General features: G+C 50.7%; 4 protein-coding genes across 4 annotated transcripts; 2 read left to right on the forward strand and 2 right to left on the reverse strand.

Annotated features, from left to right (window-relative positions):
* The first annotated feature begins 151 nt into the window (after positions 1 to 151).
* Positions 152 to 5,309, forward strand: FICD (FIC domain protein adenylyltransferase). The gene is made up of 3 exons (XM_058851151.1): positions 152 to 249; positions 828 to 1,163; positions 2,502 to 5,309. Exons 2-3 carry the CDS (start codon positions 878 to 880, stop codon positions 3,572 to 3,574), a joined length of 1,359 nt encoding a protein of 452 aa, XP_058707134.1. The 5' UTR covers positions 152 to 249; positions 828 to 877; the 3' UTR covers positions 3,575 to 5,309.
* Positions 5,310 to 5,455: 146 nt separating this feature from the next.
* Positions 5,456 to 20,032, reverse strand: SART3 (spliceosome associated factor 3, U4/U6 recycling protein). The gene is made up of 19 exons (XM_058851124.1): positions 19,738 to 20,032; positions 19,117 to 19,243; positions 18,406 to 18,510; positions 17,222 to 17,406; positions 16,152 to 16,257; positions 15,306 to 15,430; positions 14,781 to 14,936; positions 13,866 to 14,004; positions 13,435 to 13,542; positions 12,898 to 12,975; positions 12,634 to 12,692; positions 12,075 to 12,184; positions 11,766 to 11,878; positions 11,173 to 11,249; positions 10,642 to 10,807; positions 9,471 to 9,913; positions 8,647 to 8,799; positions 7,374 to 7,561; positions 5,456 to 6,514 (listed from the first exon to the last, which is right to left on the reverse strand). The coding sequence occupies exons 1-19, from the start codon at positions 19,903 to 19,905 to the stop codon at positions 6,334 to 6,336; spliced, it is 2,787 nt and encodes a 928-aa protein (XP_058707107.1). The 5' UTR covers positions 19,906 to 20,032; the 3' UTR covers positions 5,456 to 6,333.
* A 369-nt stretch (positions 20,033 to 20,401) lies between these two features.
* On the forward strand, positions 20,402 to 22,466 carry ISCU (iron-sulfur cluster assembly enzyme). The gene is made up of 5 exons (XM_058851155.1): positions 20,402 to 20,558; positions 20,631 to 20,744; positions 20,941 to 21,051; positions 21,634 to 21,712; positions 22,044 to 22,466. The coding sequence occupies exons 1-5, from the start codon at positions 20,475 to 20,477 to the stop codon at positions 22,136 to 22,138; spliced, it is 483 nt and encodes a 160-aa protein (XP_058707138.1). The 5' UTR covers positions 20,402 to 20,474; the 3' UTR covers positions 22,139 to 22,466.
* TMEM119 (transmembrane protein 119) lies at positions 22,351 to 26,575 on the reverse strand. The gene is made up of 2 exons (XM_058851152.1): positions 25,891 to 26,575; positions 22,351 to 24,956 (listed from the first exon to the last, which is right to left on the reverse strand). The coding sequence occupies exons 1-2, from the start codon at positions 26,316 to 26,318 to the stop codon at positions 24,188 to 24,190; spliced, it is 1,197 nt and encodes a 398-aa protein (XP_058707135.1). The 5' UTR covers positions 26,319 to 26,575; the 3' UTR covers positions 22,351 to 24,187.
* Between the last annotated feature and the right edge of the window lie 454 nt (positions 26,576 to 27,029).

Genomic DNA, 27,029 nt, shown 5'->3' on the forward strand with positions numbered 1-27,029 from the left:
CATTTTTATTGGCTGCTCTCCTCGTGATTGACGTGAGTGCTCGCCAGTGCTCATCCTCCACGAGCCTCTCCCGCGCCCGGGGCGGAAGCGAGTGCAGGAAGGGGAGGGGAGGAGCGCGAGAGACGCGTCCGCTGCGACAGCCAATGGGAGAGGAGCTGGGGAGCGGCTCAGCCAATGGCAGCGCGCGGGGGCGGGCCCGGGGGCGGGGCTGCGGGAGCCGGCAGCGGGCGGCTCCGGGAGGCGGCAAAGGTGAGGGGGGAGCCGGGGGGACCCCCAGACAGCAGCGGGGGAACAGGGCAGGGGGACGCGGGGAGCCCCGGCCGGGCACCGGCACAAAACCGGAGGGTCTCGGCCAGAGGGGATCTGGGGGGCACCGGGCAGAGAGGAACCGGGGGGACCCGGGGTGCTGGGGGGGATTCCGGCCGGGATTCAGGCTCGAGGAAGGAGCCCTGGGGAGGGAGCGGTGGCTGAAGGAGAAGCGGAGGATGGGGAGGGATTCCAGAGCGGGGCAGGAACCTCTGGGGGGTTCACAAGCCTGGAGGAGGGTGGCGAGGAGACGGGAAGCTCCGTGATCCCCCGGAGCCGGGCAGAGCCTGGTGCCCACGCTGCTCCTGGGCATCCATGGATGTTCCTGGGCATCCATGGCTCCTCCTGCTGCTGCTGCTGCCACAGGAGCGCACAGCAGATCCCAGCCGGTGCTTGGCAGTGGCAGGGAAGGGGATGCCCGGCACAACAACCCCCAATAGCCGTGACAAACCCAGAGCACGTTCACCCAAACCCACTCCTACCCACGGCACGGAGCTCTGGCTAAAGCTGTGCGTTCCCAGGTGGGTGCAGCGGCACAGGAGATGCTCCAGGTGTCCGTGCTGGAAGCAGGATGAATCTGGTGGCGATGGCGACCGATCCCGAGCTCCAGTGGGTGTCCCTGTGGCTCCGTGTCCGGTGGGCGGCCGTGCTCGTGCTGCTCCTCAGCTCCCTGGTGATGCTGCTGCTGCCGCTGGCCGCCGTGGACAACCAGTGCCACGCTGTGCTCAAGGGCCTGTCCTTCCTCAAGAGCAAGCTGGGCTCCTCGGGGATCAGCAGGCTCACAGGACAGAGCACGGAGCTGAGCGTCACCTCCAAGGGGCTGGAGCTGCTGGTGCTGAAGGGAAAAGCCTCCCCAGGTGAGGGGGTCCTGGGTGGGCACAGACGAGTTCCTCGGGTCAGGGAGCTGCTGGGGAGGGTCCAGCAGAGGCCACAGAGATGATTTGGGGTCTGGAGCATCTCTGTGATGGGCAGAGGCTGCGGGAGCTGGGCCTGGTCAGTCAGGAGAAGGAAAAGCTGAGAGGGAATCTCATCAATCCATACAAACATCTCTAAGGGGTGTCAGAGGATGGTGCCAGGCTCTGGTCAGTGGTGCCCAGTGACAAAGAGCAATAAACTAAAACACAAGATCCACCTCAACATAAGGAGGAACTTCTTTCCATGAGGGTGGCAGGGCACTGGGACAGCTGCCCAGGGAGACATTCCAAACCCACCTGGAGGCCTTCCTGCTCCAGGTGACCCTGCCCTGGCAGGGGATTGGAGTGGGTGATTTCCAGAGGGCTCTTCCAACCCCAACACCCACCCAGAGATCTTCACCCCCTTTTCCTGACCGTGTCCTGTACCCCTGATGACAGTGACACTGTACCCTGATGGCAGCCAACTGCAATTAATTGCAATTAACACTGGCTGCAAATGCCCCCGAGGTTAGGCAGGCCCTCACCAGCTCCTTGACTGCATTCCAGGGCCCTGTGCTGGCATCGCTCCGTCTCTCCAAAGTTTTTCCTCGTGTTTTCAGTACTAGTAACTTCTGTGGAGGTAAGTGGAACACAGAGAGGTGCTTTAATGCACAGAAATCTGGGCAACACAGCGTTAATCCCAAAATCCTGGCTGGCACAGAACAGCCTTTCAGGCAAAGTCAGGCTGTGGCCGTGGCCTATATCAGCCAGGACATAAATTTGGAAAACTCTTAAAGGAATTATTGTGATTCCAGCACTGTATCTTTGTTTGCATTAAAGCTCTTACTGCTGGGAAAATGTTGGATAGTTCAGTGGAAAAACAGAAGTGCTGTTGGCAGCCAACATAATAATGTTAACATTACAATTTCACCTAAAAGAATGCCAAGAGAACATGTTTAGAACAGTTTCCTCCCACATGAAGCAGTTTGGTCACCTGTGGCCACCTTGAGCCTGCTGCCCACAGGTCCTGCCTGCCCACACTTCCTGCCAGGAATGGCTCTGCTGCCTCATACTCAGCCTGGAAACATCGCATAAACCTCTGGGATTGTAACCTGGAAAAAGCTGGAACACGAATTCTGTTCCAGTTCTTTGAGACTGGTTTTGTTTAATTTTTGTATCAGTGATCGGTGACAGCCATAGAATATCCCGAGTTGGGAGGGAGGCACAAGCATCATGGAATCCAGATTTCCAGAGGTTTCCAGTAAAACTCACCGCCCTTTATCTGTTATTGTTTCATTCCAGAGGTGAAGTTGGAAGCCAGAGCAGCTCTGAATCAAGCCCTGGAGATGAAGCGCCAAGGGAAGCGGGAGAAGGCCCACAAACTCTTCCTGTACGCCCTCAAAATGGACCCAGATTACGTGGATGCCCTGAACGAGTTTGGGATCTTTTCTGAGGAGGAAAAAGACATCCTCCAGGCTGACTACCTGTACTCCAAAGCTCTGACCATCTCCCCCCACAACGAGAAGGCTCTGAGCAACCGGGGCCGGACGCTGCCCTTGGTGGAGGAGATCGACCAGAGGTATTTCAGCATCATCGACAGCAAGGTCAAGAAGGTGATGGCCATTCCCAAAGGGAATTCCGCCCTGCGGCGGGTGATGGAGGAATCCTACTACCACCACATCTACCACACGGTGGCCATCGAGGGGAACACGCTGACGCTCTCCGAGATCCGGCACATCATCGAGACCAGGTACGCCGTTCCCGGGAAGAGCCTGGCGGAGCAGAACGAGGTGATCGGGATGCACGCGGCCCTCAAGTTCGTCAACACCACGCTGGTGTCGCGCATCGGCTCCGTCACCAGCAGGGACATCCTGGACATCCACCGGCGCGTGCTGGGCTACGCCGACCCCGTGGAGGCCGGGCGGTTCCGCGCCACGCAGGTCTTCGTGGGCCACCACATCCCGCCCCACCCGCAGGACGTGGAGAAGCAGATGGAGGAGTTCGTGCAGTGGATGAACTCGGAGGACGCCATGAGCCTGCACCCCGTGGAGTTCGCGGCGCTGGCGCACTACAAGCTGGTTTACATCCACCCCTTCGTGGACGGCAACGGCCGCACCTCGCGGCTGCTGATGAACCTGATCCTGATGCAGGCGGGGTATCCGCCCATCACCATCCGCAAGGAGCAGCGGGCAGAGTACTACCACGTGCTGGAGGTGGCCAACGAGGGCGACGTGCGGCCCTTCATCCGCTTCATCGCCAAGTGCACCGAGACCACGCTGGACATGCTGCTCATCGCCACCACCGAGTACTCCGTGGGCCTGCCCGAGGCGGGAGGTGCTGCCGGCTGCAAACAAACCATCCCCGTCAAGACTTGAGGGTTTGGGGCAATCTCAGGAGCTGGTGAAGCTGTGGGAAGGCAGAATTCCAAGCTGCTCAGTGTTCCTGCTGGGAAATGACTGGACAGGAGGTGTCGCTTGAGCGTTTCCTTTATTTAAAGTGTCTTACATTTGATTAAATTAATATAATTTATTTATATACGTGATGCCAAAAGGAACTGGGGATGGAGGCTGTGCACTGGAAGGAGGTGGGGAGAGATGTCAGAGGGCTCAAAAAAGATGAACTAAAATTGAATTGCTCCTTCAAATTAAGCTTTGAGGAGCTGCTTCAATCACAGCCCTTCACCCAAGGCAGTCAGCTCTACTGTCTGATCTCAGCAAAGTCTAAACTGAGTTGGTTTCATGTTGCCTCTTCCCTGTAGCTCCAAAACACATTCCTGAAGGAACAGCACTCTCCCAGCTGTGTCCATCAGACACTGTGGTGTCAGTCACACAGGTACTGAGCAGGAAGGAGGCTGAACTCCAGCCCAAAGGCATCTCTCCCCTCCCATTTCTGTGTCTGTGGCACTTTGCATGTTTACTTTCAGCTGCCTTTCCTGGGGTGAGTTTTGTACGAGTGGGAAGTGTTTAGGATTACAGGTGATAGGAGTGGATCAAGAGGAGCAAAACTGACTTACTTGAGGAAGAAGGACTCAGGAAACTCCTCAGCCAACAGGAGCCCTAGGAAAGCACAACTGTCCTTAGACATTTCAGTGGAAGGAGCTTGTCCTCAGAACTGTGGGTAGAAAAGGTCATCAGGCAGAGCCAGGAGACACCAGCTGTGCCAATTTGGGAAGAATTTGTACAGGAAGTTTGCCAAAATCTTCAGTTTCTAAAGCCTAGGTAAGGAAACTTTCACAATTCATCACACTGATAAATGTGTCAAGAATCACTCGAGGCCTCTGTGTGCTGCAGGGGCAAGTGCAGTGCCTGGAGCTGCTGAGCAGTTCAAAGAATCACTTTTCCCCTTTTAAGGTTTTTAAGGTAAAAGTACCCACAGATCTCCCTACCCCCCAAACCTGCCAGGTGTGAAACAGCATCATTGATCCCACCACCTCCAAGCTCACGAAACTTCCATTTAAAATCCCAGTTCAGAGCATTTAACCCTTTGACAAAAGCTGCCAGGCTGTCCCAGGCTTAGTTTCCTTCCCTTTTAACTCACTCTTACCTGACAGGGAGTTTAGGACATGTTTTAGAGAAGCAGAAACCAGGATGAGACTGGGAGTTCTCTGCTGCCAGGGAAAGCAGACAATACAGGAGGAAAGCTGTCCTGTCCTTACAAAGCATGTTATTTTTGTAGTGCAACCCGAGTATAAATAATGCACTTTAGAGCTCTGTGGGGTGGGGGAAAAAAAAATGTTATTTTAGTAACAGATTAATAAACTATTTTAATATGAAAGTCTTGGTTTGGAAGAAGCTGTTCTCAGAGCACACTTGGCTGCAGTGAACTAAGTGGTTGTGGAGGAGGAAAGGCCATGGGAGAGATCCTGGTTCCCTCAGCCACATGGCAGCATGAGCAGAGTCGTCATTTCAAAGTAAAGCCAAGTGAAATCAGCACAGAAAATAGTGTTTATTTGCAGCAGTGTTCGTGTGGTCCAAGTGAACTCAGCACTGGGGTCCCCCCCTCACATCCACCCCCTCGGGCTGGTGACTTCCAGGGTAGTTGACAAGCAGGAACGTTTCTATCCGAGATCACAGCACTGTTGGAAAGTCTGAGGTGATGACTGAAGTGGTTTCAGGATATTCAGAGCAGATGGAACGAGGCTGCTTCTAGGCCTGAGGGACACTGAGCACACCTGAGAGGTGAGGTACAGCACTAACACCCAGCTGCCAGAGGAGAAGTGCAGTTCCAACACCCACATTTAAACAAAAGCAACAGTATTTATAGAAAACCTTTGAGAACTCGAGTTTAATAAACCGAGAAACGTCAGCTTGCACTTCACAGTTGTACAAAACCATACAGAAACCACCTGCAAAAAGACATGAGCTAGCTAGGAAAAACAACCAAAAACCTGGTCCTCAGCAACAGCACGTCCAGCTTCATGGGAAACAAAAATTACCACCCAAGGATCAGCTCCTGACACTTAGAAAGAATCGTCTCAATGTCCTTTACAAATACACCATATAAAAAACAGGTCAACTGGAACAGAACAGGAACTGGATACATATATATGTATATCTGTGTATCTACATATACACACATATGTATAGAAACTCTCCCAATACTAAAAGAGGCCATTGTGGTGAAGTTGGAGCATCTGCTGTTGGGTTCTGCATGGAAGATGACAGTCCCTGCGTGCGTGGGTTTGGGTGGAGAATGGGGCTGTTGGCAGAGAGAATGTCTGCAATCCCAATCTGAGCTGACCAGTGGAGCTTGCTGAGGTCCTCCCATGGCATCTCATTCGTTAATGAAAGAGAAAATCGTTGGAAAGTACTCCAAAAACTCCGTGAGGCATCCGAGCTGTGCAGGAAATGTTTCCCCCCCCTCGTTACCCTCAATATGAGGGATCACATTAACGCCATTTCACCAGAACAAAAGTGTAACTCTTTGCTCTTAGAGGAAAAAACAAAACAAAACAAAAACAAAAAACCCACCACCTGGATTTGTGCCATCCTCCACTGATCCCGAGGAATGCAGCAGTCCAGTATTTACACGGGATTGGGACGGGCGTTCTCTCCTTGCAAAGCTTAAGGACACAACATGGCTTCCAGAAAGGCATTTCACATTGGACCAGACCCGCTGAGTGCACGCTCCCTGATCACTTCTTCAGGAGCATCTTGGCAAAATCAGCATTGGACATCTTTTTAGGCTCTGCAGGGGGCTCAGAGGATGCTGCTGGTGAGTTCTGGACCATCCCATTCTCAGCCTTGGCCACGGGGTTGCTCTGACGATGCAGCGCCCGGGGCATCATGGACAGCTGTGTCCTTCCCTTCCCTCGCCTGGAAGGGGAAAAATTCCCATTAAAACACACTCTTTTAGCTTGGGGGAGCAGCAAAGACTTGTCTGCTATGAGGAATGCACATTTCAATATTATTCCTGTCATTTGTTTTGGGGATAAAGCTTTCCATGGATGTCTTTGAAGCATCCCCTGAGTTCTGGCAGACAAGTGCCCCACAGGACTGAAGCTGTGTTCATCCAATGCAGGAATAATAAAAGATGAAGGAGTAGCCTTAATGCTCACTAGGAATAACGGCTGCTCCTCCAGAGGGAGAGGATGTGGAGGTTATCAGGGATCAGTGCCAACACCAGATCCAAAGGGATGGCCAATGCCTGATCCTCTTGTCACTACAGAGCTGTTTCTGTTGCTAAACAGGAAAAATCTGCTTTTCCTCATCAATCCAACAACCCATTTTTTTATGGTTCAGCACCTTTTAAATGTTCCTTCAGATTCACAGAATCTTACAGTGATTTGGGTTGGAAGAAGCCTTGAAGATGACTCAGTTCCACCCCCTGCCACAGGCAGGGACACCTTCCACTAGCCCAGGTTGCTCCAAAACCTTGTCCAACCTGGCCTTGGACACTTCCAGGGATCCAGGAGCAGCCACAGCTTCTCTGGGCACCCTGTGCTAGGGCCTCACACCCTCAGAGGGAAGGATTTCTTCCCAATATCCCACCTATCCCTGCCCTCTGGCAGTAGGAAGCCATCTCCCCTTCGCCCATACAAAAAAATCCCTCTCCCTCCTTTTTCTAAGCCCCCATATTCCAGCTAAGATTCCTAAAGTTTAACACAGCAAGAAACGCAGCATTTCCTTTCCAGGCAGTGCCAGGCACCCCTCCCTCACCCCCTCCCTCACTCACGCTCCATAACTCTGCCGTGGTTCCAGGGACAGGGAGGCCCAGCCCGGCTCAGGCCGCTCCAGACGCTTCCGGAGCGGGGGGTTGCTGATCATCACCTTGATGACGTGGTCCTTCACTGTCAGCCCGTCCATCTTCAGCACAGCCTGTGAGGCCTGGGCTTCATTCTCATATTCCACATAAGCCAGGCCCTAAATTAAGAAAAGAAAGAGCTGGTATTAGGTTTTAGTGCTTCTGTAACAGCTGATGAGGAATTGGTAAATGCAGGGAACTCAACATGGCTCAGTCCCAATGTTCATCACTCCCAATCAGCATTCTCCTTACAACTTGTGTTTCTTGTCTCTCACTCCTGGTGGATGCCCTCATGTGTGGAAAAAGTATTAAAAAAGGAAAGAACCACCCCAAAAATGTTATTGAAGTAAATTTAATGAAGTACCATGGCAGGCTTGCAGAGAAGGGCATCACCTCTCCCTGCTGTTACTCTTTTAAATAACATTCAAAGCCTTCAGCTGCATTTTCTGGATTACCAATCTCACAGGAGAGGCATAACTTACCCAAAATACATTTATTTGTGGTTTACACACAATCCCAGCTCAAACTACGCTCAGAACAAGACCTGGGGTTCCTAAAAGCACTCATTACAAAGTGTGCACACAACAGGAACTGCACCTGAGGTGGTGCAAAGGGCCAGAAAATTCAATTTAAATCCACATCCACCATTGCCAGGATGTCCCTGTGGACAGGACCCACCACACAAACACAGCCTGGGTGTCAGAGCTTTGGCAGAGCAGCAACTGGTTCAGAATCCCTTATTTAACAAGGAGTCATTTATGGAGGGATGGAAATAATGAGCCCTGTCAGAGAGGGGCCTCATTTCTCACTGGCAAATCCCTTCCTGCAGCAGATGCAAGGAAGAAAAGCCTCAGGAAATCGAGGAAAGGAGGATGGGAATTGGTTGCACCAGGTAAACCCCATTTAACCAGTTATTTAAAAATCAATCCTTTACAGACTTGCCTGTTTTTACTGTACTGAAACCACTGTAGACATTTCCCCCTCCATCCCATTCTTCTTGTGCAATTTAAGAAGTATTTTGGAAAAATTCCTTTTGATTCCTGCACAAAGGCACACTGGGCTGTATAAACCCAAGCTCTTCCACAAGTATTAATACAAAGCCACACTGGCAACTTGATAAACTCAACTTTTTTTGTCTCCAGATTCCATGACAGGCTTCTTTTTGAAGGATTCCTTAAAACCAGAGTGCATTAAGGACACCTACCTTGGGTTTTCCAGCTCTGTTGGTGACCAGTCGAATGTCCTTCACATTCCCATGGGCTTTACACACCTCCTCCAGCTCTTCCTTAGTGCAGGAAAATGGCAAACCAGATATAAAGAGTTTATGTTTCTCCAGGGTAGTGCTGTACCTGAACACCTGGAGGGGGAAAAAAAATAAAGGATGTTGGTTCACAAACCAGCCAGAAATTCCAAGGATTTCAATCCCACACCCCAGAAGTAATTCCTGTTTGTGGGATCCAAAACTGCCTCAAAGCCATGAGTAGTATTTTGGAAGATATTTGCATATAAACAGCAAGGACTTGCAACTAAATGCTGCTAAACCCCTTCCCTAAATGAGGACAGACACTGAGAATCACAGAATATCCTGAGCTGGAAGGGATCCAGAACGATTAGAGCCCAATTCCTATAATAATGTATTTATAATATTGTCTCCTTGCTCAGCTGTCACTATGGGAACATTGAATTTTTCTGTGCAGGAACTCCAGAAATCTCCTGATTACACAGCTGGGCTCTGGTACAGAGCATCCCCAGCCAGGGGAACAAATGCTGACCAAGAATGCTCTTCAGAGGTTGAATCTGGGAAGGTCCCACCATTAAACTGTTCAGATCAGCAGATTTCTGCAAATCTTGAGTAAATTATGTCAATCCTGGTGTCTGGCAAAGTAACAGAAGATGCAAAAAGTCCCAAAAAAGAGAGTTTAAAGAAGCACAACACAAATTGATTTGATTTGAGCACCCTGGACACAACAGATTCCACCAACCCCCTTCCCCAGATCCACTGTCCAACAGGAACCAACAAAACTTTACCTTAAAGTCAGGATTCTTGTTCTTGTCAACACAAGGAGACACAAACATGGGCCTGCCCTCCACAGCCGTGCGATCCAAGGCCAGGGCCTGCCGGGCAGCCTCCTCCTCCCTGAACTGCACATAGCAGTAGCCCCGAAAGGTGCCCTTGTTGTTGAACACTGCTCGGATCTCCACCACCTCCCCACAGCTCCCAAAGAGCTCCCTCAGCTTGGCTTCGGGCTCTGCCATGGTGTAGGAGAGGTTGCTGACAAATACAGTGACTTTATCCTTGCTGCTGTCGTGGAAAACTTTGGGGATGTCCTTGCGGCTGGTGGACGCCTTTTCCTTCGGGACTGCGGGGCCATCTGGCTTTTCACTCCTCCCAAAGAGCCCGGTCTCCACTTCCATGTCCTCTTCAGGGAGCACTCCATCACCCTCTCCCCTGTGCCTCTTGCTGGGCAGCTCTGATTGATTGAATTGAAAGCCTTGTTAGAAAAACCTACCCCATTTCCTTCCCCACTGGAACTCCTCCATCCCCACCATGGAGCTTGGAAATGGCACATGGAAGCACAAATACAGTGACAGGTCGTAAAGACACCAAACAAAAACCTCCCTTGGGTTTTGAAGAACAAATAACAACAGATTATCCCACCAAGACAGCTTTAGAAGAAAGCAATTGGAATATTTGTTCCTTTTTTTCAGCCAGTCACAACTGACAGTTGCTGATTCATCTTCTTTTCTTTGTCTAATGGTTCTTTTTTTTTAAAAAAAATAAATCTAAAAGCTCACAAAACTCCCAGGGGCAACAACCTATTAAAGTCTTCTGTTCCCACCTCCAAGAAGCTGCTACAATTCTGAATAACCCAATTTAGACACAAGGCTCAGCATCACAGGATGAGTCAGAAAAATTACTTTAAAGGAAAATTAAGCAAGAAAAAAAGAATAAAAAAAAAATCACAATATCCCTCCAAAATAAGAAACCCCAAGAAAACTCTGGAAGTTCATATAAACCTGTTTTTCTGTTGGTATAAAACCTTTTTTTTTTTTTTTTGCCTTTCACACTGAAGACTTCCCAGGAGAAAGCAGTCCTGGAAAGACAGCAGTGCTGGCAATTCCTCAGCTCCTTCCACCACAAGACAACCAATAACCCCATTGCCAAAGCTCTGCAGTTTGAATTTAACTTTATTTTTACCTTCTTCTTGTCCCCATTCCCCCTCGTCATCCTCGTCTGCTTTGCGCTTGTCTCCAGTCCTGGGCTTTTTGGCTTTTTTGGAAGCTTTCTTCTCTGCCCTCGCCTGCTTCCTCTGCTCAGCTCTCTCCTCCTCCTGCTTTGCCAGAGCAGCTTCTTTCTCAGCAGCCTAAAACAGAGATTTATTTCTTTTTTTCTCCACTGGCTGCAGATTGCAGAGCATTTTCCAGAGGTTTTGTTTCCTAAGCCCAGCACTAACGAGGACATCATTTAAAGCACATTCCCAATTCTTTGCTCTCACAGCTTTCCTGGAGGGCACATCACTCTTGTGGCCATCCAAGGGGCAAAAGAAAAAAGATAAAAAGCAGCAAGAGGCTGTTAATCATAGTTTTAAAGTAAAAATCAATAGTTCCAGTGCTTGAAGGCATTTCAGGTTTATCTGGGGGGAAGCCAAATTAAAAATGTGACATTCAGAGAAGCATGGGTTTAATTTAGGTGTATAAAAAGCTTTGGTAGCTCACAAAAAGTTCTGACCTTTGCTCTTTGTTCATTCACTCGAGCCAATCTGTTCTCAGTTTTCTGAACAGCTGCATCCCAGTCTTCCAGTGTTCCTAAAAGACAAAATTATTTTAATTTTTAAAAACCTTTGATTTAGCTTTCTTATAATTCAAAGATATAATTCTGGAAATATAAGAGTCACTGAGTTCATGGCACTCGCTGTTCATATTAAACATTACACATGAAAATTCTAATTATAACAACTGGCCTGCAAGGTAAAAAAAAAAAAAAAACAAACAAAAAAAAATCAAGAACCAAGCAGAGCAGAAACCTCTCATTAATAATGCAAGACTCCAAAAAGGCATGGAAAAATCCAGTGATTTCAGAGAAGCAAGGAAGAAAAGAGCTGTCTGTGGATTTGACAGCAGTGAAAAGGAAGTGAGACTTCAGTGGAGCACAAAACATGGGATCAAAAACCTGCGTGGCACCTCTGCCTAACCAGGCTAAGAGGTGCATTAACTAATTACCTTCTGCCAGTCATTTAGTTACCTTCTGTTAATTAATTACCTCCTGCCTGTCTCTCAGTGACCTTTTGTCACTTTAGTCACCCCCTGCCAGTGCCCAGGTACCTTCTATCCTCTCGAGGGTGAGCAGCACCTCGCAGACGTGCTCAGGGTAGTCGCTGGTGCACTGCACCGCTCGGTGCAGGGCCTTCCTGCAGTGCTGGGTGTCCCCGTGGGCCCTGCAGGAGGGGACAGGACACTCAGGGGACAAACCACACACAATTCCAGCCCTGCAAACGTTCCCCCTCCTTCCCCAGCTGCTGCAATGCTTCTGGAAGCCACAGGTGTTTTGTAAACCCAAATGAAACACACTTGCTTTAAACTGTTTTTAGCCACAGATGAGGAAACTAAAAAGTGAATTAACCAAGCTCCTACCTCTCCAGGTTGTAATATTCCAGCCACATGTTGGCGTATTTGGCATTTCCTTTAGTCATGATGTTGTCCCAGAGCTCTCTGGCTTTCTGCATGTTGTTACACAAGCGGGCCTGCAATGGAGCATCCACAATATCCTTCAGGATCATTTGTTCAGCATCATTAACCCCAAATTAAAAAAAACCCCACAGATACTGCAGACAGACCCAGGGAGATACATCTGAGCCTTATGGTGATCAAAATAAACACCTGACACGATCCTACTACTGAATAACCCTTCCTTGCCCCCCTCTCCCATTAGTCTTTGTTCTGGTTCCCACATCCATTTGATTTTGGTCATCATAAAAGAAATTAGAGAGTTGTTTTTGAATTTTTCCATTTGTTGTTGATGAATGTACTTAATAACTTCTCAGACTTGCTTTGTGTTAAGAAAAGAGAGCAGAGGGAGAAGGGAAATGGCTAGGGAAAGGACTGCATTCCATGGCTGGAATGTTAAAACATTTTGTTTTAAACCCATTTTTATCAGGTTCAGCAACTTAAATACAGCAGAAAGAAACATCACCTCAACTCTTGCCCAGTTCTGCATGATGGTACAGGATGGATCTCCACTTTCACTGAACCCTAGGAAGAAAAATAAGGACTGTTTGTTGCACTTGGCTCTTGGAAACAAAATGTTTATTAAACAAGTCCCACATGGAGATGAAATCTTTATCTGCAGCTTTCTGAAACATTCAAGATTCTTGAAGACAAACATTGTGTGGAGAACTGGTCTTATGAAAATAATTTTGAAGAGGAGAAAACAACACTTGGGGATGATTTCACTTACTTTCCTCTACTTCTTGTTTCAAGTACTCCACAGCTCGTGCAAATGCAGAGCGCAGCTCCTCCAGCTCCTTACTAGAGTCTGCAGGGAAAAAAGAGAAATATTTTAATTATTATTAAAATAATAATTTAGTTTTCATTTCCCACCCAATTAAACTTCCTCCTTAATACCCACAAATATTTTATTGGGTAGGAGAGGGGAGATGAAATTTATCGCTTCTTGTTGTTGTTATTATTGCTTGAATTTATGATTTTATTATTAGTAAAACTTACTACATGAATAATATCAAAAACAGGTTTATGATTTTATTATTAATAAAATTTACTACATGAATCATAAAAAAAATCAGGTATCAAAAATATAAGGCAGGGCATTTTTGTAATAGCAAACCAACCAAATTCCTATTTTTTATAGACATTAACTGGCCAGAAAATAATTTTTGTGAAAGACAAAAATGCTGTTAATTTTCTTTAAAAAAGTAATTTCCCAGAAGTACAAAGAAAATAGTTCAGATATTTATTCTGTATTTATCATACAGACCTTGTGTAAAATCCACCCTTCTCCTCAGGTAATCCAGGTAGGCCTGCCAAATCTCTACATAGTCTGTTGCTTGAATAAAACCTGCATTCAGAGCTTTTTCAAACATTTCTGAAAGAAAAATGGGGGAAAAAAAACAGTTACTTTCCATATACTGTCAAAATTAACAAGTTGCAGTGACAGCACAAAGAAATACCAACACAAACATCACTGGTTTCTAGGAAGACAGGAAAAGAAATCCTAAACAATCAATGGGTTTAGGAATTGAAAAGGAATTGAATTCAGGATGTTCATTCCAAGCTGCTCATTGCTTGCTCAGGGTGAAGCTGCTCAACCAAAGCAGCTTTGCCCACGAGAACAGATCCTGCAAGTCCCTTTTGTCCCAGGCTGTTCAGAGAGCTGCTCTGAACTGCATTTGCTGCTTCTTTCCTCACCAGAAATGATGCTGTGCTCAACCCTGTGCCTCTCCATGGCCAGCAGGTACCTAATCCACAGCCCAACAGTCCAGGGGCAGTTCCTGACAGCGCGGTCGTGAGCGGATAAAACCAATTCCTTCACCTTCAGCTGCCTGTCCTGAAAGAATCACACAGGAAAAGTGAAGCTCCTGTCAGCCACAGAGACCACCCAACCCAAACCCCAGCTCATAAAGAACCAACACCTAAAAACCAATACTTTAATTTCATGTTTAAAAAGCTCAGATAGATATTTTAAATTCGGTATTCCTAAAAATCCAGTGAACACCTTCCAGTGAGGAATAATGCACTACCAGGCCAGTGAGGTGTTTTTTGCTGAAGAAATAAATATAATAAAGGCACTGAGTGAATTCCCAGCTGTTCCGAGAATGTCAAGGATACAAAGAGGGAGCACACTCAGCCTGATTTGTGGAGGTGTTGTTCCACCTGCAACCTGCTGTGTCCAGCTGGGAAGAGAAAGAGAGGATGGAAAAACTGAGCCTGGATAAGCTCCTGCAGGGAGTCACCCTGATCCCTTAATCCAGCCACCTTCTGTCCTGCCTCTGCATCAGCTTCAAACTGCACTAACAAACCCCCCTGGAAACGGGGACTGAACATCTGGGTTTGCTTCAGTGCCCACCCCCTGTAATTCTGCAGAGAAAACACAGCTAGAGCACAGAAAAGTGAGAAATGCTCACAGGAGCAATAAACACATCCCTGGAAACAGGAGGAAACCAAAAGTGAGGTGAAAATCAGTTTCTGGAAGATTTACAGACTAAAGGACAGGACTGAGGTAGAACTTACAGGCTGTTGATCAGCAACTGAGATTAAAAAGAAACAAACAAAAGTAAAGGCAGGAAAATAAATCTGAAAATATTCATAGGTTAATTTCCTTACCAAATACTGGTTGTAGCGTGCCCAGAGGTCTGGGACAAGGCAATTCTCAGCCAAAGCTCTCTCATATATCAACTGAATCCGAGCTGGGTCACCTGCTTTCATTTCAAAATCAATGTAAGCTTGGTATTCTGCCAGCTTTGGGGTTTCAGCACCCAGCTGGAAAACAACCAGGGAGACAAACATCAAACTCTTCAACAAAGCAAGACTCCAACAGTTCAGCTGTTCCTCAGAGCAGCTCTTGTGATTTCACACAAGAGATTTGTCTCTGTATCAGCAGCTGTTGATTTTCATACACCTCTGAATGAGCCTGCAATCAGTCAGACCCTGGGTTTACTCCCCTTAACCCAATGCTGGAAAATACACTCCATAATTTCCAGGATTCCCAGGATATAACTGTCAGTATTCCCACTGCTGACAAAGCCCCCCAGCTGGGAACTAGAAAAATCATAAATTTGGAAAAAAAACTAAATCACCCCAAAGCAATTCCTTCTTAGTTTTGAAGGAAGGTCCAAGTGCCAGCATTACCAGTGCCTCCTCGTAGGGTTTACACTTCTCCAGCTGCTGTAGAGCCTTTTTGTAGTTCTTTATTGTTGTTTCTGGAATGGGCTCTTCTGACCACTCCTCATATTCAGCATAGGAAGCTTCCATGTCTATTAAAAGATGAACTCCCATCATTAATGCACCCATGAAAGTAAAAATTCAGATTTCAACCTAGGTTTGGTTCTAAGACAAATTCCTATTTTTATTTATATCGTATTTGTAGTTTATTTAGAATGAATATTTAAATTTTTATCCTCTTTTGGTCCTTACTGTCACACTGCTGCATTCTTAAAGGATTCAGACATTTCATCTCACACAATGTCCTATAACAAACCCGGGGCAAGCTGTGTTAAAGCCTCTCATTTGGAATTAGAAAACCAAAGTGGCAAAATATTCCCCAAGGCTTCAGAGAAAAGAGAACCCAAATTCCTTTCAGATGGAAATTAAGTCAAAAGAACTGTGCTTAACTTTCTCCCAGGAGCAAGAAAAGGGACTCAAGGAGCTCAAAGCAGGAACTAGAGGAGGCAGAATTCCAACAATCCAGCTGCCAGATACTCCCTACCAAGGGTTTTACGCAGCAATCACAGCTGAACTCCTCATTTTTAAGTCATGCTTTGTGCTCCTCACTTGCACTTAGAACATCCTCGAATTCTCAACCAGGCGACCCAAGTTCCAATAACTCAGAACATTCCTGATCCAAAGGGATCTGTGCTCATCCAAGAGAGCACAGGACCTCCAGGTGCACTTGGTGTGGCTGTGCCAGGAGAATCCTGATGTCTGGAGCATCACCCAGCTGCTCCAGGCCCTCTGTCCCAGCATTCCAGCCCTTACCCAGCAATGGGATCCCCAGCTGGCGCCGGAAGAGCGTGTGGATCTTCTCGAGCTGGCTACACAGCACCTGCTGCTGCTCCGGGGATGGAATGCTGCCAGGGGCTGGCTGCAAGCAAAAAAAAAAAAACCAGGGAAATTCAATCTATTCCCTCCAGCTGATGGACATGAGAGGGAATTGTTTATGAGCTGAGATCCAAGTGAATACATGATCCTTGAAGGGCACACAGGGCCAGCTTGCATTTCAGCTGCTGCCGGGAAAGCTAAAACTTGGGAATTGCTCTCCTTGGGAGGTGGATGAATGGGAAAAGCATTCCTGACTGAAAGCTGACACAAGCACAGGGAAATGATCACCTGAGAACAAGGAAGCAGCAGGTGACTGTGCCATTTCACAACCCCACCTGGCTGCCAAAGAGGGTTTCAGTAAATCCCTGGGGTGTGGGGAGAGGATCTGAAACTTCCAGCCTTAATTGTGTTTGGGAATGAAAGAACATCCTCCCGCTACTCCTTTGTTAGGGGCTGAAAAGGACCTTTGAAGATCAAATAATTCCCGCTGCCACCATGAGCAGGGGCATCTTTCAACTTCCATCTCTTATGTAGCAAATTATCAGAAATAAGGAAGTATTCCCATTCTGGCCATCTTGGAAAGGTCACTTTTGCAGATATCAAGCTGTACATTCCAGGGATAAAATACTCCCATCCACAAATTGTGGAATAATGAATGAGTTAAAAGCTGAACAGTCCAGAAATTTAAACTTGACTGACTCGGTGCAGAAACAGCCACAGAACATTGTTTAATAACGGAACATTTCAATCTAAAGCTGTTCTTGGCACCTCAGTCAGCAGCAGAGCCAAACTTTGCTCCTGGATTTGAGATGATTTTAGGATTTTACCAAAACACAAATCCATTACTTCACCAGCCAAATCCACAGAATGGTTTTCCTGAAGCACAGGGCTGGTTTTTACAGCTGGGAAGAAACAACTGAGACATGACAGGGAGGAGACAGCTCCAGATGACTCCAGGAGCTGCACCACTGCTTTTTTGGGATGGGACCCCAGGGGAACAGGCTCACCTGTGCTGTTTCCAGGATGGCATTCTCAAATTCCCTGTAGGCTTCCCACAGGGCTGTGCCCTTGGTCACATGAAGCCCCACGGCCGTCAGAGCCCGCTCGAAGATGGACCGGACCTTCTCGATGCCTCCTTCCTGACCAATGCCTCCAATGGAATACTGGGCATATTCCAGCCAAATTTCAGGACCTAAATGAGGTTAGAAGAAACAGGTGATTTGGTCTTTTCAAAAAGAGTAACAAGGAAATGCAGCTCTGCTTCCCAAACGCCTCATGTGCTGCATAGAAAAACACGTGGCAATAGTTTTTTGTGGGGTTTTTTTTATCCAAAAAAAGTTAAAATATTTGGGAATTGTATTTATGCTGTTGGCTCAGCAGCAGCAGCCACAGTTTCCTTCTGAATGGTGTCACTCCTGTGGTTTTCCTGTCAGGGACTGGCCCTGCCTGTCACCTCTGCCACACAAACCACAGCAGGGATGCACCAAGATGCCTGAACAGCAGATTCCTGTTTCCTGAGCTGGGACCACAGAGCTGTCACACTCTGCAATAATTCAGATTAAAACAGCTCCTCTTCCTCTTTCCAGACTCCTGAATTTCTCTGATCAGCAATTCCCAAAGCAGCTGAATCCTGGTGAAGGGGAGGTGGGAGAACAGCATTGGCTGCCTGGCACCATTCCCACCAACAACAAATTCTAGTCAGGAACCCTGAGGTTGGGACTGCCCTGGGTTCCAGAAGTGCTTCCAAACCCCAAATGCAATCCAGCAGACCCAGAGGATAATTCTTCACCTCTTCACCTCCATTCCCTCATCCTGAGGGATCACCAACACCAGATAATATCACTGATGTGACACTTTATACACAGCATTTGAGGGGGATTTACCTCCATATTCCCTCCACTTCCTCAGGCTTCATTTTTCCAGCTCTTTACCCCAGTTCCCAAAGAACTCACTCACTGATTTATCCCCAAAATTTTAAGCTACAGCTGCAGCAGCTCCTGAGGAATAGAGAGACCAGACACCACATCCTTCCTTTGCATCCCATCACCCTCAGATTTTAGAAATTAATTCGAAATTTTAACCCAATTTCTGCATTATAACTAAAGGAAGAGACTTTCCTACAAAACAAACAAAAAAAAAAGTAAAATCTGGATGCAACAAAACCAGTTTAGAGCATTTTCAAATGACTTACAGATATAATCTTTGACAGCTCTTTCAAACAGCTCATAAACCTTTTCTCTCTCAGAAATCTCTGAAGCCATTTTTATCTCATCCTTCAACCAGTCCAGCCAAATTTCTGAAAGGAAAAAATTTACAACACATCATTAATATTCAGAAATAATAAGTTATGCCCACTTGGTGAGTTTTTAGCAACAGATTTACACCCAAAGAGAGGGAGAAAGACAGGAATTTTAACCTCCACAATTCCTAATTAATTTCAAATAAGCAAATAAAATTGCTGCTAAGAAGTTGGAATTTCTCAGGACTTTGAAAATCATCCTATTCCAGCCCCTGCCATGGGCAAGGACACCTTCCACTAACCTAGACTGCTCCAAGCCCCATTCAGCCTGGCCTTGGACACTTCCAGGAATCCAGGGGCAGCCACAGCATCCCTTTCCAATAATTAAATCCCACACTAGCACAGCAGCCTCTGCAATATTACTATTCCATCTGAGTTATGAGTAAAAAGAAATCCCCACTTCAAGCATCCACAATTTCCACCAACACGGAGTTTTCTCTGCTGCCTGTCAGTGAAATGTCATTTTTAGCAGGACTTTGCTGAGCTCTGGATCACATTCCCTGACTGAGGGTGATGAAAAGTGGCCCAAATGTTTTATTTCACTACTGAAGCATCTCGCACAGGTGATGCTTCACCTGTGGAGAGCAGAGGATGCTCCGTTACCTTCAGTGAGGGGGAAGAGCTCGCTCATCTTCTGCCGAGCTCTTCGGAGCTTCACCAGCTCTCCCTCCTGCCGGAGCAGCTTGATCAGATCCAAGTGACAATTGTAGTCAAAAGCATTGATGGAAAGCTTTAAACAAAAACAACAACAACAAAAAAAATCAGTTTGGAAAGCGCCGTGTCGAGCGACGGACGAGAAGAAGCCAAACAAATCACACAATTCCCATCACAGAGCCAAGACAACAGAATTTCCTCAGATTTAACCTAGCCCCTAACACAGCTCCACTTGTTCCCTCCAGTCGTGCCACTGGTCACAGAGAGAACTGCGTTTTAGTTTCTTTAAGGGCAATAAAAAACCGCGGGCAGCCAGCTCAGATTTCTCAATGAACACAAACTGCCTACTAGGACTCCCCTCATATTTCCCTCTCAAAAAAAATCCCAAGCCGGTCAATTTCCATCTCAGACTACAAACATTCACGGCATAAAACCACGGAATGTCCCGAGTTGGAACAAACTCAAAAGAACCACGGAAATTCAGGTCCTGACAGTTCCCAGCACGGAGCTGCCGGGGCAGACACGGATTATCCCCGGTTCCCGCCACACCCGCTGCCCCGCCGGGCCCACCTGCTCCTCCAGCCGCTGGATCTCCGCCTCGTTCTCCTTCTCCTCATCCTCGCCGTCCCCAGACGAGTCCGAGTCGCCCTCATCGTCCGAGTCCCCACCCGACTCGGGGTCTCCCTCCGGCAGCCGCTTCTCCTCCTCGGCCGCCGCCTCAGCTCCCGCCGCCGCCATCTTATGCAGCTCCGCTCGCCGCCCGCCGCGCTCCGCCGGCCACCGCGGCTGCCCCCGCGCCGCCCGTCCCGCTGCCCCGCCCCACCGCCGGCCGAACCGGGCGGGAAGAACCGGGATCCTCGGCCCGCCCCTTCCCGCGTTCGCCCGCACACCGGGGCCGCGCTACGCGCAGTGCGGCCGCGGAGCGACTCTTTGTCTTCTGGTCCGTGGCGCAGGCAGCAGCGCGGGCACCCCGCTGTGTGGCCATCAGGGGGCCTCCGAGAGGGTCCGGGGCGTGCGCGGCGCCACTCGCCCGCCATATTGAGTGTGGCGCCGCGTGCCGCACAAGCGCCGGCTGTCGAGGTAAAAACCCTGGTGCGATTGAAAGGCCGTTTCCATCGTTTATTTATTTACTGATCACAACGCGAGGCCCTTCCCACAGGCGACCTCCGGCGCTCGCACCGTCTGAGCGGCCAACGCATGACCGGGGTGAGAGGTGGGCTCGGGAGGCGAAGGGGCGTGACGAGGGCGTGGCCAACCCGCCCGAGGTTATAAAAGGGGGATGGACACCAACCCTCCCCTCAGTCAAGATGGCGGCGCTGAGGGCGGCGGGGACGGCGCTTCTGCGGCCCCGGTCCGGGCCGGCCCCGGCCGCGCTGGGCTACCACAAGAAGGTGAGGGGCGAGCGGGACATGGGGAGGGACGGGAGGGATGCGGGGTGGCCCTCGCTGACGCTGTCTTGGCAGGTAGTGGATCACTACGAGAACCCGCGCAACGTCGGCTCCCTTGACCGCAACGACAAGAACGTGGGCACCGGCCTGGTGGGCGCCCCGGCCTGTGGCGACGTCATGAAGCTGCAGGTGACCTTGGGGGCCCTCTGACACCTGGGTTGGTTTTACATGGGGCTGTTGCGAGGGTCAAACTCGCCTGTGTCCCCCGGGCCTCCGTTGTGCCCGCTGTGCCCGGGGCAGGGCCAGTCCCGCTCCCCGGGGCCCGGCTGCGGGGACCGGGCTGAGCTGAAGCGGGCGCTGAGGTGTCCCCAAAATGCTCCCGCAGGTGCAAGTGGACGAGAACGGCAAGATCGTGGACGCCCGCTTCAAAACCTTCGGCTGCGGCTCGGCCATCGCCTCCAGCTCGTTGGCCACGGAGTGGGTGAAAGGGAAAACGGTGAGGGAGCTCCGGGAAAGCTGCAGAGCTTCCCACGTGCCTGCGTTCTCTGTTGGGATCACGGAGGAAATGCTCTCCGGGGAGCCCCTGCACTACTTTGTGCTGTAGAAGCGACTCTCAGGGTTGCAGCTGTAGGGCAATAATTGTCTTTTTCATCAGAGAATCATTAAGATCAGAAAAGCCCTCTAAGAACATTCAGTCCAACTGTCCCCCGAGCACTGGCAGCTCCACCATGTCCCCAAGTGCTATATCCACACTTTGAGCAGTTCCACCAGGAAATTCCTTTGTGTCTTACGCAATAAGCAAAACCAGGCTGATGGCAGAAATTTTACTTATAATCTTTAGATTGTTTCTGCCAGCAGTAAATGCCCCTTGGTGTTGTGGTAGAGGATGAAGAGACTCGAAGCAGCCCAAGTGGGGACAGTCTGTGACACTGATATGTCAGACATTCCTTAATTCTCACATTCCTCACTGCTCTAGGCAGCTGAGATGATCTCCCCTGTGGATTCTGCTGGCTCTGGAGCATTAAACCTTAGAAAACACAAACAGCAGGGCCTGTGACCACCTCTGCCTGTGTTTCAGGTTGACGAAGCGCTGAAAATCAAGAACACAGATATTGCCAAGGAACTCTGCCTTCCACCTGTGAAACTGCACTGCTCCAGTAAGTGAAAACCCTGGATACCAGATGGTCTGGGTGCTGTTTTCCAAAGAGTTTCTACACAGCACTGTCCTTAAGAGAAAACTTGTTCTGATTTCAGGGTTAATTTTCAGATCACTTTGATGTTATATTATTATTTAAAGTTACATTACATGAAATCAGCATTACAGGAATTCAGTATTTTAGGAATTCCATTCAGATTCTACTCCTAAGATCAGTCTGCGCTGCTGGTCTTGTTTGCTCACTGCTGCCTGCTTTTGTTTTTACCTCATCTTTTGTCCTAAAAGGCCTTGAATTGCCCTTAAAACCCTTTTTTTTTTTTTTTGCTTTGCAGTGCTGGCTGAAGACGCCATCAAGGCTGCCTTGGCTGATTACAAACTGAAGCAGGATCAAAACAAAGAGTCCAACAAAGAAGCCGACAATGCCTGAACTGCCTGCACAGCTTCCCCTCCTCCCTCCTCACTCTGCAGCGCAATTCCCGGGCTGTAGTAGGACCCTGTGCACTACTCAAGCTGTAAGATACGCACAAGTTACGCACAACGTGTCCCTGTGGTGTCCAGCCACTCCGTAGTGCTCACGTGGATGGGGGCTCCCATCCCCTCGGGAATGCCGCGGGAAGACTCCGCTCCGGAGACAAAACCCCGCTGTCTGGTACTAGAAGGGCTGCACTTTCATTTTTATTTTTCTTTCTTTTTTTTTTTTTTTGAGAAGATGTCTAGTTTTGCCTAATATTTTATGGAATTTAGTGGGAAATGTTGCCCTGGTTTGGATGTGTGTTCGAGAGCTGTGGGGCCGCCCCTGGCTCCGGCTGCGTCAGGGTTGGTGTCGCAATCCAGGGGCAAATTCCTGCTCTTGGAATTCTGGGACCCTTTGCAGGTGCCAAAGGGAAAAGTGGCCAGGAAACACTGGTGGTTTCTGCTCCCATCCTGTCGCTGCTTAATTTTTGAAGCTCGTGTTTGAGGAAATTTTGGGGTGTTCTCTCTAAGAATTTCACTTTTTCACTCACCAGGTGCTCTCTTACAGCTGTAAATCCTGGGCTAGAGGAAGGTGTCCCTGCCCAAGGAAGGGATTTGCAAATAGATGGGCTTTAACATCCAACCCAAATCACTCCAGGATTCTCTAAAATTCCCTCAGTCTGGAACCCCAGTGGGGAATAGCAGAGCTGGAATGCAGAGCTGAGGGGGAACTCCCAGAGTTCCTCTTTTCCAGGGGAGTATTTCCAAACCAAGCAGACAACACATTGGCAAACCTCACCTTTTCACCTTCTAACCCCCCACAAGACACCTCACTTCCCATTTTTTGTACTGAGGGTGTTGTTAAAAATTTAAAACCACATTTAAAAAAATAATTGTCTCGTTCTGCTCCATCTGAGCACAGTATTTGTAATTTTTAACACAGGTCACACATTGCTGCAGGTTTGTCACTCACAAGGTCCCTCTTGTGGTTCCTCAGCTCCTGGCACCCTCCAGCCGTGAGGAACGTGCCTTTCCCTCACGGAACAATCCTGCTATCCCCCAGTTTAAAAAAAGAATCCGGGAAACTTCACACGCTCACATCTGCTCTGGGGCAAAATCAGCTATTTGTGGTGGCACACTCTTCCCAGGGGAAGGTTGTTCTGAGGCAGGGACATAATGGGATAAAACACAGGGACCCAGGAGGCTGCAGGGGTGTGCTGCTTTTGGGGCAGAGCAGCCTCTCACCTTGCAGGTTTCCCTGCTGTCCCCACTGCAGCAGCTGCACCCCAGTGCTGCGGCTGAGTCCCCCACAGCCCCCCCTCAGCCCCACAGCTGTGGGTGCAAGATAAAGGTTTCCTGGAAGGGCACGTGATGTGCTGATGTGGGGTCTGATAACTCCCTGCCCCTGGAGGAGCACAGGGACATGAGGACTGTCCCCTGGCCACCCCTCAGCTGCAGAGACACACGGGAGAGGAGCTGTGCGGAGGAAATGTTTATTTCTAGCTGAAGGGGTTCAGGAAGTGAGGCAAAAATCCAGCTGGACTCCGGGGTGAAAGAAGGAAAGGAGGGAGCTTGTCCCCTCATCTCTCTTTCCCTTGGGTGGCCATGGGCAAAGCTGACCCATGTCCTACAGACCTCCAGCCCCGCTCCCGTCCCTCGTCCCAGAGGGACACAGCTCCCAGCCAGGAGCCCGGCACGGACCAGGCTGCTGCTGATTTGGGAGGAAGCTGGTGGCACAGTGGGGACAGAGCTGGAGCTGGGGGGATGCACCCACCCAGTTCCTGGGGTGGGAGAGGCCCCTTGAGCAGCAGGAGCTGGGGCTGACAGCGTTCCAGTGCTGGGGAAAGCCACCAGCTGGCAAATCCCCCCCATGAGCATCCCATCAGCACGAGGGTTGGGAGAGCTGGGCGGGAACGGGATCTTCATCGGGGCTTCCTGGAGCCACCACGTACGTACAGAACCTGATCCACCATGTCCATCACGTGTCCCAAGCCAGCAGCTCCTCAGGGACTGTGTCCCTGCCTCAGATTCCAGGGGGAGCCTGGGAGCCATCCTGGGACGCATCTGGGGTCTCCTTGCTTCCTGCGCTCGCCGCCTCCTCCACACCTGGATTTTGGGCAGGGAGCTTGGGTTGCTCATCCCCCAACTTCTTCCTTCCTTCCTCCTCCTCCTCCTCCTTCTCCTGAGGGGAATTCTGCTCACCCCGGGCCTCGTTGGCCAGCGGTGCCTTGTGGGGGGATTTGAGGTTCTGGGCAGCAGCCAGGATGTCTGCCTGGAGCTGCCGGCTGCCGTCCAGCGGCTCCTCCGCGCCCGCCTCGGGGGCTTTCTCGGGCACCTCGCTGAACGCCCGCGCTCCCCCCGACTTGTCCTGCTCATCCACGTATTTCTTCTTGGGAAAGGAGGAGGGGTAGTAGGCAGAGGCCTTGTGCTTCTGCCGGACGATGACGGCGGCGCAGATGATGAAGAGGAGGACGAAGGACAGCGAGCCCACCACCACCACCAGCAGCAGATACTCCTTGAAGAAATCCACCAGCCCGTCCAGCACGCCCGGCGCCGAGCTGTTGGTCACCGTGGTCCCCGGCGCGTCCCCCACCGTGGGGCTGACCCGGGGGGTGACGGGCTGGGCGGGCAGCGTGGCTGATGCTTCATCCCCGTCCCCGCTGCCCGCGGTGTCCGGCAGCACCAGGCGGTGCCGGGGCGCTGCCGCCTGCGCCGGGGCCACCGCCAGCAACACCAGGAGCAGCAGCCACGTGCCCATGGCTGAGCCCATTCCCAGGATTCGTGCAGGAGACCTGTCAGATGCAGAGGGGAGGGGGATGTGTTAATACCCCAACAGAGCGAGCCCCCCAGGCCGGCCCCCACCCGCCTGAATTTCCTGGTGGAAGTAGAACGGGAGCTTTCCCTACAGTTCTCGCTCTGACAGAGCGAGGGGCTCCGTTTGTTTTCCAAGGGCGCAGCTGGAAGCCAGCTGGGTGGGATTGCTCAAGGCCGGGGGACCGGGGCTGCTGCCAGCGCCCGGCTCCAGACAACGGTCATTTGGCTGATTAGAGAATTCCTGAAAAATGGAGGTTTGCAGTGGAAACTTTGACACAGGCGACGCTACAAAGGGGCTGGGCCCGGAGCAAGAGGCATTTCCCAACCGCCAGTCCCGGACCGTTAATTCCCAGCTGGAGCACGGCTAAAAATAGTTTGGGGCAGAATTTCACCCCAGTGCTACCGTGGTGGTTGAGTGGAGCTGGGGTGTGGGACAAAGGGGCAGCCCCAGAGTTGGGGTGCAGGGAATGGGGGGTCCCGGCTGCCTGAGCGTCCCCGGTAAAGAGGGGAACTACCGGCTCCGTCCGTGTGCTGTGCTCCTCACCCTGCTGGGGCTGGATCCGTCCCATTCCCCAGCCCACAGCGTGCTGTGGGACACGGGAGACGTGCTTTCCACCCCGGAGCGGTGACCGCGGTGAGCCCCTGGCCGAGCTCTGCACCCCACGCGATTTGGGAGAGGGACGTGACCATTCCCAAGGGCCACCAGCGTGTGCCACGCCACGTAACGCCATCGAGCCATCATTCCCAGGGCTCTCCCCCTCCACACAACTCCATGGGGAGGTGTCAGGAAGCAGCTCCCCAGCTCCATCAGCAGGGACCCCCCATGACAATTCCCCAACCTCAGGCTCCCCAAATCCCAACCCACATCCCATTTCCACCCCAAAACAAACCCAAGCCGGCAGCTCTACAGACCGAGAGGGACTCCAGCAGCAGGATTTGGCTTCCAGGCTCTTTCCCGGCTGCACAATCTGGTTCTCATTAATCCAGTGCAAAAAAACGGCAGCAGAGGTGGGAGGTGCCCCTGACCCCCAACCCTCCCAGCTCCCCACGGGCACTGCTGCGGCTGTGGGGTCACAGCACTGACCAGCACCGGGAGAATGAAGGGTTTGAGGGGCTGAGATGAGCCCCTTCATCCTCCTCTTCACCCCAGACAGGGGCCCCTCGGCGGGAAAGGGGTCCCGGGATGGGGACAGCCTCAATTCCCCGGCAGCCATCGGAGCTGAGGAGCAGCCACAGCCATGGAGGGGCTGAGCAAAGCCCAAAGCAGTGCCGAGAGCAGGGCCTGGCACCGCGGGCATTGCCAGCCCTCCACCCCCATCCCAATCCCATTCCAGCCCCATCCTTGCCCACCCCAGCCCCACAGCTCGTTCCCAGCTCCGCTTCCCAACCGCTCCAGAAATTCACGATTTTGGTGTTGTCCAGACGCAGCACGCTCCGATTCCTGCCTGGGAATGCAGCCATGTGGCCAGCTCTGTCCCTGTCCCGCCGTGGGGACCATGCCCAGCGCTCACCGCAGCACTCCCGGCTGTGGGACAGCCTGTGCCCTGCTCCAGAGCCACCCAAAAACTGGGGAGCAGCTTGGCACATCCAGTGGGATCCTCACCTCGCCTGCAGCCGGCGGGAGGGAGCCGGGAAGACGGGATCTGTCCCACACACCTCGAGCCCCTTTCTGCAGCCTGCTGGGATGGAGCCTCCTCCTTCTCCCTCCTCTCCTCCTCCTCCTTCTCCTCCTCCTCCTCCTGCGTCGCAGCCCGGGACCAGCTTGTTCTCATTACGGCCGCGATGGGGAGGGGGTGTGGGAGGCCAGGGAAAGGCAGGCAGCCCCCAGCCCCCTCCCAGATGAACTCCAGCTGGGGCTGGGGGTGTTTCCTGGCTTATCCCGTCAGCAAAGGAGCCATGGTGCTCCCCACCATCAACCCCGGAAGGGGCCACATTTTGGGGTGCAAGTGGGGTCACACAGGGGGTTGTTTTTAGTGTTATTTTTACCCATGAAGGTGGGGGTAAAGCCCATCTGAAGGTCCAAGAGGGACAATGAGGGATGTGGGCTCAGA

Source organism: Poecile atricapillus, chromosome 16 (genome assembly GCF_030490865.1).
Source record: "Poecile atricapillus isolate bPoeAtr1 chromosome 16, bPoeAtr1.hap1, whole genome shotgun sequence".
In the NCBI taxonomy this organism is placed as follows: domain Eukaryota; kingdom Metazoa; phylum Chordata; class Aves; order Passeriformes; family Paridae; genus Poecile; species Poecile atricapillus.